The following is a 12,500-nucleotide window of genomic DNA, read 5'->3' on the forward strand; positions in this document are numbered from 1 at the left end:
ATTTGTCTGTTGAGGCAGATGGTGTTTTTCCATCGTTATGACCCTCACCTTAGTTCTTAGCAACTTTTTGCATTTGTTGATGCTGGATGTCTACCAGGGCAACTTTCCTCCAGAGTCTATACACTTGTACAAGTGATTGTGCAAGGTTTACTGTAAGCTTTGGTGTTATCACTTCCAGCTGGGGTGGGGCTTTAAATGCTTTTATACCTTCCCCAGGAGGGTACAGTTTGTGTTGAAGTTTAGTCCAATTTTGCCCTTTGTGAATTTTGGTGTTAGTGCCAGTTTGAAGGTGACTGACTTGTAGTCAGATTTAAATAATGAGGGTTAGACAATTGCAGTGGTGCATCTGTTTCTCATGTTAGTGAGGAACAGATATAGTATGTTTGCTCCTGTTGTTGGGGTTTGAACAGTTTGTTCCAGGGCATTTGAAAAGTCAGGGAACGTTTGTGCTAGTGAGTTAGGGCTCGAGTAAGTTCCCCAGTTGATGGTGGGATAACTGAAATCCTCCATGACCAGAGTGTTTGGCAATATTTGAATCGACTCCAGTTTGGTCAAGTAGGCCTCATACACATCATAATCCATGGAGAGGTAACTATAACTAGCTAGGACTTGAATGGGGGTCTTACCCAAAGTAATCCGAACGTGAAACAACTCGAGTTGTCCAGTCTAACCAGTCAGGAGGTGAATATCTCTAATACAGATAGAAACCGCCTCCTTTGGTTCTCAGATATTTGTTTTGCAGTCTGAAAGTGTGGAAGGCATTATAACCTTGCAAGAATGGGGTACTCTGAGGCCTTGAACCAGGTTTCTGTAACTGCATAGACATTACATCCTTCAGTGACAGAAGTGCTCCCAGGGTGTGCAGCTTTTGGTTTAAGCTCCTACCATTTAGCAGCATAACCCTTATTTTGTGATGGTTGGCAATTTTCACATCAGCAATTTTGTTTTGAGACCTTGCAAAAAAAAAAAAAAAAAAAAAAAAACAAGCAGTGTGGGGGAGGCAAAAGTATTTACTAGCAGCCAAAAATCCTAGTGGTGCCAGGTGCTGATAAGTCTCAAAAGCAGTGAGGTTTGTCAACCACGTCATACCAGGCTGATAGAAACTGCATCCCCTTTCAATGATACCTAAAATTAAACCAATTATTGAAATCAATCATTTTTTGTTTATACTGTGGCATCATTTTAGGCAAGGGTAATGTGTTGCTCAAGGCTAGGGACATACCTGCCTGGGGCACATACTGAGCTTAATCATGTCTCTCTTCATATAGCCCAGTGAGGTAGGTTTCAGGTCATTCATTCCAGCATGAGCTAGGACAGTCATAACAGTACTTGTTACCAACATACCCGAGTGCATGCATCATCTGACTAATCCTGGCACTGGACAGGCACCTGACTCACTTTTTCATCTAACCTGGTGAGTGCGACATTATTGCATCTCACTATGGAGTCTCCAATGGCAAGAAAATTTGGATTTTGAGCGTTATGCCTTAAGGGCTTGGTAGGAGAGACACTGGTTTTGATGTCTTGGGTGGTCAGAGAACTGTGTTAGTCGTAACAGTCTTTTGTTCTGGAGGTCAATGGTGTTTTGGCATATGTTGATTTATGGGTTGGATGCATACTCTGTGAGTAGTGGTACTATGTGCATGAGTAGGGGTGGGGTACTATGTGCATGAGTAGGGGTGGGTTAGTTGACAACTTCTTCAGTGTTACGGTTTTGCGTGCGATTCAAGATTCTTGTTGTAGATGAATCTCTAGTACAGGGCTGTCAGTGCACATGAGCCAATTACTACACTGTCTTAGGAGGCCCAAGTCAACAAGGCTGACAGGAGAAATGATGGTAGTCCAACTGTCAAACAAACAAGCAGAAACTGGCTCAAATGTGGGGCTTAAATATCAGAAGCTAAAGACTTATAATTTTAAAATTAAAAAAAAAAAGATTCAAAAGAACCAATGAGGGTGCTTACTCCCAAGCCCTAGACCCTCTCACAAGGGTGCAGAAGGGCCCCTTCCAATCAAAGACAGCTTGGAAAATGGGCTCAGAATACAAAAGCCACTACAGTCCCATATGCAGCAAACCTGTATCTGGCCTATGCTGCAGCTACTAGCTACACTAATTTAGGTGGGAAACACTTGCAGAAAAACAGCAGTCAGACACTAAAACTGTTTTAAACAGCAAGGAGACACTAAAGAATGCTTTAATCAGCAAACAAGTCAGTTTTTAAAAACACTGCTTGGTGGGAAAACATAACAGATGCTTTGCAAACACTGGAAAGGTAGCAACAATTACTTTGCAAACAGTGAAAATAGCAAAGAAACAAAATACAATTTAACAGACACAATAAGGCAGACAAATGCAGTACAAACAGTGCAATTTAGTTTACTGTATTTAAATACAGTATTAAATAAGCAGAACACAATAAAAAGTGAAGTAAATAGTATAATGAAGGGAAAACAAAAACACAACTTATGTTTTTTGGGAAGCTCAAAAGCATCTAGTCATCCTATCTCAGCTCAGAGTTATAAGCTGGTAGCCCACCTCAGTGCAGCTTGTTTTAAACAATGAATCAAGCTGAACTAAGCCACAGTTTATTTCAAGATACTTTTTGGTTCCCAAGATGCTGAAGGACTTGGTTCCATAAAGGATATCAGTGGTTTAAATCACTATGTAAACAGAATTCTGAACAGAGATATTGCTGGTGATCCTCACATGTTTGCAGGAGAGACTGGATCTGTACACCCTCCTCCTCCCTTTCCAGACCCATTTGAAAAAAATAACTTGCAACCAAATTACAGAACCCATAATAACTAAAGACCTTTTAGGGACTTCCAGCATGAAGTAGGTCAGAACATTTTATAATGTACATTCTATCTCCTCTCAAAACTGGATTAGTCAGAGTATTTAGTGGTATCCCTTCTATATACCTAGGTAAAAGGCTTTATATGCACCAAGTTGAAATGTTTACTGGAATATATTACAACATGCCATTCACTGTATCATATAGTTACATACAGTACTTGTTTACCAGGAGCTAAACTAGGCCAACAGTTTTTGCTGTCAAACCTTTCAGACATCTGTGGTGGGTAGCAGACAATCATCCCTGTAACTGGGATCCCAGTGGAGTACCAGTGAAATGCATCAGTGCCACGACCTGTGCACATCTTCTGGAGGAGGCTGAACCTTCCTCCATCAGACTTCCCCATCCTTACATTCTGGTAAATTCTGTGATAAGGTGAGGGCACGTTGACATATGGATGGTTACACAAGACAATGTAGACATTGCATAAACGCGGACCTCACAAAATCATTTGGGAATGAACAAACTTCTGATGACAGGCGCATTTTCAAAGCAATAAAAATAAACATCACTACTGTGTTTTACCCATCTTTGTTGCACAGAGAAAATTAGTCCTGACAGTGACCCAAATGACCATCGTTTTAGTGGTCAAGCAGATAGGGGAAGTAGTAAAGGGACATAGCCAGCTCCCCTCTGTAGGGGAGGAGAAAAAGGTAGCAAACACTTGAGAGCACATTAGGAGGCTGTGATTTCCCTGGTGAACACAATGGAAACCGCTTCTTGAGTAATAGGGCTACTTAAAAGGGAATGCCTTGTGGAAGAAGGGAGCATTCTCCATGGTCAACCATGAGTGCATTTAAGGGACAGAAGCACACAATGAAAAAATACTAGCCACTTCTGACAGCTGTCTGAATGATGGATGCACCTGGTCCACCTTTGTCCAGAGGAACTCCTGGGAGGTGACCAAGAGTGGGCTGATGGCAGACAGGCAAACATTGGCAAAGTGTGCTTAAAAATTAAGCAGCACAGAATAAGTTATAATTCAAACTGCAAGTGGGTGTGCATGCAGTCCATGAGAGACTGAGTGTTTGTGTGTGTGTATGTATGTGTGCATATGTTTGTGTGTGTGCATGTAAGTGAAGCACACAAATGTTGAATGGCTAAACATCAATCCTGTAAGATTGAAAGCAAAAACACCAAAAATACACTTACATTTTTTGCAGCCCCCCCCCCCATCTCCCTGATAATTACAAGCTCGCTCTACAGTGGGGAAACAGCAAATCCCCTGATCCCCAATGTTCAAAATCTCACATGGACTTAAAGCTAACAGAAGCAATTGAAAGAGCTTTAATCACTTTCGCTGCCATACAAAATGTTAGACATTATGAACATTTGATTTTATATATAGATAAGAGTTGAATAAAGCAGGCATCTCAAAAGAATGATGTGTGCACTATTTTCAAATTAAGAGCAAGAAAGTAAAATTAACCATTACTCTCAATGTCACCTGACCACCTGTTTGGGCAACAGGACCACAGGTAAAACTTTAATTTGTGCTTACATTGGCTCAGGCCCAGGTTCAGGCCCAGATGGGAAAAATAAGGTCACAAATGGCTAGGCAGGTAAACAATCTGAAGTACTCTGAAGACTACTTTACTTTCACAGGATTTTCTTCAGGAGCCAGTCACCTCCTAATAGACGTCCTTCATATTAGAAGCAGGTATGGAGACTGTAAAGTGGTGGCAGGGGAAAATGTAGTTAGGCAGCATAGGATGGTGGTTTGTAGGATGACATTGGTGATCAAGAAGAGGAGGATGAGTGTGAGGGCAGCAGCAAGGATCAAATGGTGGAAATTGAAAAAGGGGAATTGTGAGGTGATGTTCAGGGAAGAGTTAAGACAGGCACTGGGTGGCAGTGAAGAGTTAACGAATAGCTGGGTAACTACAGCAGAGCTAGTACGAGAGATGGCTAGAAAGGTGCTTGGTGTGACATCTGGAAAGAGGAAGGAGGACAAGGAGACCTGGTGGCGGAATGAGAGTACATGTACAGGTTGACAGACGAGATGAGACAGGAGTCCCCGTGGACTACAACTTTTGCAGATGACATTGTGATCTGTAGTGAGAGTAGGGAACAGGTGGAGGAGACCCTGGAGAGATGGAGATATGCTCTAGAGAGAAGGGGGATGAAGGTCAGCAGGGCTAAGACAGAATATATGTGTATGAATGAGAGGGAGGATAGAGGAATGGTGAGGATGCAGGGGTAGAGGTGGTGAAGGTGAATGAGTTTAAGTACTTGGGATCAACAGTTCAGAGTAATGGTGAGTGTGGAAGAGAGGTGAAGAAGAGTACAGGCAGGATGGAGTGGGTGGAGAAGTGTCAGCAGTGATTTGTGACAGACCAGTACCAGTAAGATTGAAAGGGAAGGTCTACAAGAGGGTAGTGAGATAAGCTATGTTATACGGGTTGGAGACAGTGACATTGACAAGAAGGCAGGAGTCGGAGCTTGACATGGCAGAGGTGAAGATGTTAAGATTTGCACTGGGTGTGACGAGGATGGACAGGATTAGGAATAAGTATATTAGAGGGTCAGCCCAGGTTGGAAGGTTTGGAGACAAAGCCAGAGAGGAAAGATTACGTTGGTTTGGACATGTGCTGAGGAGGGATGCAGAGTATATTGGGAAAATGATGCTAAGGATGAAGCTGCCAGGTAGCAGGAAAAGAGGAAGACCTAAGATAAGGTTTATGGATGTGGTGAGAGAAGACATGCAGATGGTTGGTGTGACAGAGCAAGATGCAGAGGACAGGAAGAAATGGAAACAGATGATCCACTGTGGCGACCCCTAATGGGAGCAGCCAAAAGAAGAAGATATTAGAAGCAGGTAGGTTCTCTTGTTAGGAATGCATCTGTAGATTGAAACAAGCAGTTTGTATATGCCAGCACTTAAATCATACTTCACAACAAGCATTACATGACACAAAAAAGTAACCTGGGAAACAAGTCAGACCACTAGAGCCTACTGAATAGAGAAGGTAAACTTCCTCCACTTGCCATTCTGATAATTAAAAACATTGCTCGGTAAAATGCATTAGTGAAAGAATCACAATCCATTTCTTATACCTTTGGGATATGCTTTGCAAAAAAAAAAAAAAAAAAAAAAAAAAACCCATTACGAGATGCACTGTGAATGTATACATTGTTTAATCTTATTTAACCACATATGCCCATTAACCATAAGGGCCACTTTTCATGGACAACAGAAGCAGCACTATCTGGTAAAATGGCATGTTTAGTCACCCAGTTTGCAAATGACTAAGGGAATAAAACAGAAGACTTACAATACGAAAAAATATCTTTTAAACTGAAAAAGTAAAGAAACCTTGTATCTTACTTCAAACTCTCCGATATAAAACTGCTTGATCATTGTTTGAAACAGGGGGTGAACTATTACAACTTGACAGCAATTGGAACTTGAAGCAGTCAAAGAAAGCTCATTGTGAGATATCTTCTCAAAGCTAGTTAGAATAATACTTTCATGCAGGAACTAGCAACATAACCTTTGTAGCCAACTGTAAAGAAACCGGCTTTGTGATCGACTGGCAGATAGTAAAAGCTTGACTTTTACCTTAAGATGACTGTTGCTGCTGCCTTTGGAAGAAGCTATTGCACACCAATTTTCAGCATACATTTCATATGAAAGTACCAGGGGGTCTTAATGTCTATTCAGTTTACAAGAAAGCACTTTTGAGAGCATTTTTGACTGCAGGGTACTGTGCTGAACTCAGTAGCTTGCTTGAAAGATATATGCTGAATAAAGTGCTGAAGACCACTAAGAGGCTGTGTTGATTTTCCCACCTTTAGTGTTGATATTGTAGGACTTGCAGGTACAACAGGAAGTACGTTTTTGCGGTTTTGTTTTTCCTGCTATGTTGAAAGGATGTAGTTCGAGTTTACCATTTGTTATCCAGAATACCTATTTAAAAGGCTGAAGGAAGAGGCCAGAGTTTCCCCTGCATGTCAACAACGCATCTTGTTGGGAGTCTTTTAAACTGCACTATACTGTTTAAAGTACTTGGACATGTGCTTCAACTGCAGTATCTGAACTAAGAAACTAGAGGTAATTTGCTGTAATATTGTAGCAATGTGTAAACTTCTTGCTTCGGATAAAAGTGAAGGAAATAATGACCATAGTAATGCATCTCAATTTGTTGCTTTCGGACACGTACACTGCCCTTCCCACAACAAGCCTTAGCAGTGCTCCCTTAACAAATAACTTTGCTTTAAAATAAACTCACTGGTCAACTGCAAATAAATCCAAACCTTCTTTTTGCAAAAAGATTACAACCAGTTATCTTTCCTGGCATCAAGAGCAGAAACCACCTTTAGTTTTGCATGTAACAGCTTTTGTAACAATCCATGGCAGGGTATATAAAATGCCCACTGCCACTTAAAATCATGTTACATGACATTCAGGCTCTACTTGCAGCAAATTCTGAACCTAACACACACTTAAATATTACATTGCAAATTAATTTACTATTACTATATCAATGAGTACAAGTAAATATTACCATGAATATACAAAACATACCAGAACCTGCCAAAACTAGAGAGAACTAAAATAAAAAAAAAATAAAAATTCACTTCACACAATTAATTTGCCCACTTTCTTTTCTTCATTCAAACCCAGAATCCAAGGGTTGTAACACATCTTACAGGCACTTGCACATCAATTCTCTCTCTCTCTGCCTCTTCTGCATTAGAAAGAAGGGCATTTATACAAATGTCATTAATAAAAGCAGTTCAAGACAGTGCTATATTCATTTCAATTAGCATTTATAAAGAAAAAGCGATAAAAGGCACCTGCAGTTTTTAACAGGGTTTGATTTTGGCAGTTTAGTTGGGATGATCATCTCTGGCATATCCGGAGCATTGAGAAACAGATGCCCATCCTTGCATGATGCTGTTAAAAGCACTAATCGAGGCTCCTGTCGACCTGTAACTTGGTGGCCATCCTCTTTTATTACGATCCAATGCCTAGAAATAAAGAAAATAAAATCACAAAAACTGCACCACCTAACTTTTAACAGTACAACCTGTGGGTCAAATCCTTCAAGTATGCCCTTTACAAATTATTGTAGGAATATGCAGTCCTCCCTTTCTTCTAGCATGGTTTCCCCATTGCCCATTCTGTATATTTCGAATTCCTCATATGTTCCTCACTAGCCACGTCCTGTAGAAATCTATTTCATTGACAAATATCCTTTTATAGTGATGCTTGTTCACATTAAACTTAATGTTGTTCTGCTTCAATCTACCCTCCAGGCTGCACACTTTTTTTGAAAAGTGCAAAAATGCTAATCTCCCACATTATTTTTTTTTTTTTTTTTTTAGTAAAGGACTTCAATGTGATTGCTTTAAGGATACAACCTTCCAGAACTACATTAGCCGACTTCATTTCCTCTTGATTGTCTAATCTGGTTCCCAACTTATGACACCCTTGGGCTGTTAATGCTATCACATTTTTTTTTTCAGCAGAGGAAACAAAACAGAAGCCTTTATTACACTTCAAACAAGCATCACTCACTACATTAGTCATTCACCCCAATAAATCAAACTTACACACATGTAAAATAAAGGTCAGTTTGCTGTGGATCCATGGGCACTGGATTTCAGGTTTTCAACAAGCCATTCCTGACGTACTACTCGAACACAACTTTCTCCCACTTTAAAAAGAGGAGCGGACAGTAGAGAATGGTAAGCCGCACTCCCATTGTTACTGATGTAAAAATACTTAAATATGCCCTTCTCCACTTTCAATGGCAAACTAATTCTAATTTGAGCAGTTGACTGAAGAGGGCAGCTACTACTGCTGCAGTCAGCAACTTGCGATTCTCTTATTATTTGGAGTATATTTTAGGACCTTTCTCGATTTAGTGAAGTCTTCCAGGACATTTCCTTGAAATATCTGTGGTCAGTTATTTCCTGCACTTGTTCGGATGCCTATTTGTTTTTCTCATCTTCTATAACAAGACAGAAATGCTATATCCCTTGTACAATTTGTTTAGCCAGAATTCCTAAATAAAACTGGATAAACACCATGAGTCGATGGAAAGTAAAACTGGTAATCCAAACACCAGCAAAGCATTCAGGGTATGGGCAACGCAGTTTACTGATCTTTCTTCCTATAGCACTCAAATGACTTCATCACAATAACCAATATTACATACTATAGTGTTTAAGTAGCATTCATCGCATGATCAACAAATATTCAAAATAACTTAGATGCTCTAGATATTAAAATATTGTGGCTAGAAACTGAATCATGAAGACCAGAAAATAGCATTGCTCCTAGTAACTGACAATGCAGTTCTTTGCTTCCAGAATACTCTGCCAGTTCCCTTTCCTCATCAAGGAAGTGACTAACACAAAATACAAACTTCTGAAATTACAAGTTATAGAATGCTTATACAAAGCATTGAGTCCTTCCTTTACATATTGTACAAATGTTCATGAAGTCTGCATTTGAGAGGTTTCTCAGTCATGCCATTGCAAAATGCTGGGCAATACTTAGATAGCCAAATAAAGAACACCCATTATGTTACAACTATATCTATCTTTACAAAAGATCTCCTTACAGTAGTTGATTACACTTGATCACACATTGCTATAAGAGCAGCAAGTACAACCTCCACATCTGTTCATCTAACACACCATTTTTAAATGTTTCATTTTCAAACTAAGATTTCTACCCCTCTTAAAAACTATTTAAATTACCCAGTTTAGGAGGTTACTAAAACTGACAGCAAGACAACTTTTTAGTCAATTTCCTTAATCTTAACACTGTATGAACAAAAATGTAAAATCATAACTATTAAAAATGTTCTAGTACTAGATGTACAATTATTCTCTGTTTCAGTCATATTTCTTTAACTGAAAGCCTATTTTACACTAAAGGAATTAAATCTCCCTTTTAAACACATCCCTTTCAATTTTTTCAAACTCTACCAGAGATTCTCCTTCATAAAACTGGTCTTTTAAATCTTAATCTTTTGATATAGTATGGGACAGTAACCATCTGTCCCCTTAACTAGACTGATCCTCTGCTTATACAGGTGACAGTTACTGTGGGTTTGAGAGAGACCGTGGATTTATGTCCTATAATCCAAGTTTTATATATTTCTATATCCAAACAAATCTATAAAATCCTTGTTCAGTAGGAGAGTTTAAAAAACTATCAACCGTACCCTTCCACATCAAAAAGATGTCACCCAGAAATCTAGAAAATCTAGAGTTAAAAAATACATTTGTTGCATATATATATATATATATATATATATATATATATATATATATATATATATAAAAAAAAAAAAAAAAAAAGGCTGATGCTACCCCCCCCCCATTGCTACCCCTTTAATCTGCTTGAAATGCTCCCCTTCAAAAATACAAAGTTATTTAAGGACCATTTCCATACATTAGACAATATTATTAATGTTGTCTCTGCAGGAGAGAGTTTTTAGTGTCTCTGAGAAACATTCCAAACAAATGGCATGTAGGATAGAAGAAAATAAGTCTTTTTACATCAGTCATCACCAACAATACCTCAGTATCACCAACAATACCTCAGTATCAAATCCTATATCAAGTACCATCTGCAGAAAGTTTCAGGAATCTTAACACTAAAAGTGATTTTAAATGTGAAGCTTATAAGTTTAGCTATAGGTTCTGTTAAATTACCTGCAGAAGCCACAACGGGACAGCCTACCAAATTTTCATGCATTTTTGGTATACCAGACGAAGAATATTTTTACTAACAAAAAAAAAAAACAAAAAAAAAAACACACAAATTCATAATTAGAAACATCACCAATTAATAAATTACACAATTACATCAATGGCTCCAAATGCTCTCTCAACCCCTTCCTTAGAAATCATGCTACAAGTTTCACCATCTAAAAATTTCAAGAAGTTTGTGAATAACTATAAGCACCCACACACACACACTTGTTGGGGATCGCCATACATACAAACCAGTTATTTCTTAGCAAATTTAGCAGTTTCCTTTAAATAAATTACTACATTTCTTTAATCCCAGTTGCTCCACATAATTCCTAAAAAAATCAGCCTCAATTTCAGGGATGTTTAAGGATTTACTGGAGGTTTAAATGTATTTTCCCAGGTTAAGACCAGCACACTTATTGACATTGAAATACAACTGCAAATTCATTTTTTTTTTTTTTTTTTTTAACAAAGAGCTTCCATTTAATCAAAAGATTAGCTAGTGTTCCTTGCTGGTACAAATGTATAGATCTTTATGGAACAGACTTGCATATACATTAACTTCTAAACCATTATAATTAAATATCTTAAAATATTTAAAAACGTTTGCCTTCCCTGTCCCCCTGGTTGTCCTGCCATAATTTTGCCAGGACCTCAGAGATTTCCCCTCAGATGGTCTTTCTAATGGTTCTGCTGCACTAGACACTTGCAGCACCTCAAAGGAAATATTCCAATCACCACTAAAATCAGAAGCATTGTTTACATCAATAGGTAGTTTGGAAGGGGGGGGGGGGTTAACAGAGTGAAAAAAAATACTAACGTCTGCTATCAATATTGTTTTTCCTTTGGAAAATGTAAAGGGTAAACTATTCCAGCATCATATTCATTTTAATCAGTTTTTTTAATATATTGTCTGTCATAAATATTACACTGATCAGATTAAAAGGAGCATTAATCTCTATTAGTAATAGTATCAAAAGAGCAAATAATTTCTTATGGATACTTCTAAGTCTTAAATTTCAGTAGTAAATATCACTTATGGATACAATACTTTATTCACAAAAAAACAGAAATCATGCTACAAGCTGCACCATTTAAGAAAGAGGCTGAGATAGCATTTAGAACCAATGTATTTTTGTGTGATCTGTTAATAGACAGACATTTCTAAAGATGAATTTGATTTTCTGTGTTAGCAAGTCCATTAGTCCTTAAACTTTTATATTTTAGGGGAGACAAAAAATAACACTTTTCCTCAGACCTATTGCGGTCTCAGCAGGCTCCAGTACAGAACCTATAGCATATTTTTCAGACTTCAAATTAACAAATTTTTAGGGATCCGATGCTTGGAACTTTTTGCAGATGGTATGTGATGTAGGATTTGATAGAGAGGAATTGTTAGGGAGACTAATATTAAAGATCTATTTTCTACTATACCACAATGTTGGTTTGGAATTGTTCTTCCAGGCACAAACAACTTAAATGGTACTTAATGTTAACTTTGCATTTCTTGAAAGGAACATTTTAAGCAGATTAAAGGGTTAGAAATGGAATGACCTCAGACCCAGTTTATGCAATTATGAGTTATTAAAACTAATCAAATCTACTTTTTACAATATACTTTTTATTCTAGATATTCTGGAGACATTTTTGATGGGGAAGGGTGGAGTTGATGGCTTACATTAATTTACTGGACTTTTAAATTCTCTTACATAATTTTGCTTATAACTGGAGCAAAGATTTTATAAATTGTTGGATATAAAATTATATACAAATTTTGATTATAGCAGATATGAAGCCACAATCTATTGCCAACCCACATCCTCATATTCTTACTTATTTTTCAGTAGTGGTTACCCAAATAAGCATATAATTAGTCTAGTTAAAAGGACAGATGGAATGTTTCTTTTTTATATCTTAAAGTTCTGC

General features: G+C 38.0%; 1 protein-coding gene across 1 annotated transcript in view; it reads right to left on the minus strand.

Moving 5' to 3' along the window:
* Positions 1–12,500, minus strand: part of LOC122790246 (mitochondrial amidoxime reducing component 2-like) — a 241,923-nt gene that overhangs the window by 179,876 nt on the left and 49,547 nt on the right. Inside the window, exon 2 of the mRNA XM_044057781.1 lies at positions 7,656–7,829. Within this exon, the coding sequence (XP_043913716.1) occupies positions 7,656–7,829 (174 nt within the window). The remainder of the gene's footprint in view (positions 1–7,655; positions 7,830–12,500) is intronic.

The sequence above is a fragment of the Protopterus annectens genome, chromosome 1.part2 (genome assembly GCF_019279795.1).
Source record: "Protopterus annectens isolate FY-2018-M chromosome 1.part2, PAN1.0, whole genome shotgun sequence".
NCBI classification, from domain to species: Eukaryota; Metazoa; Chordata; order Ceratodontiformes; family Protopteridae; genus Protopterus; species Protopterus annectens.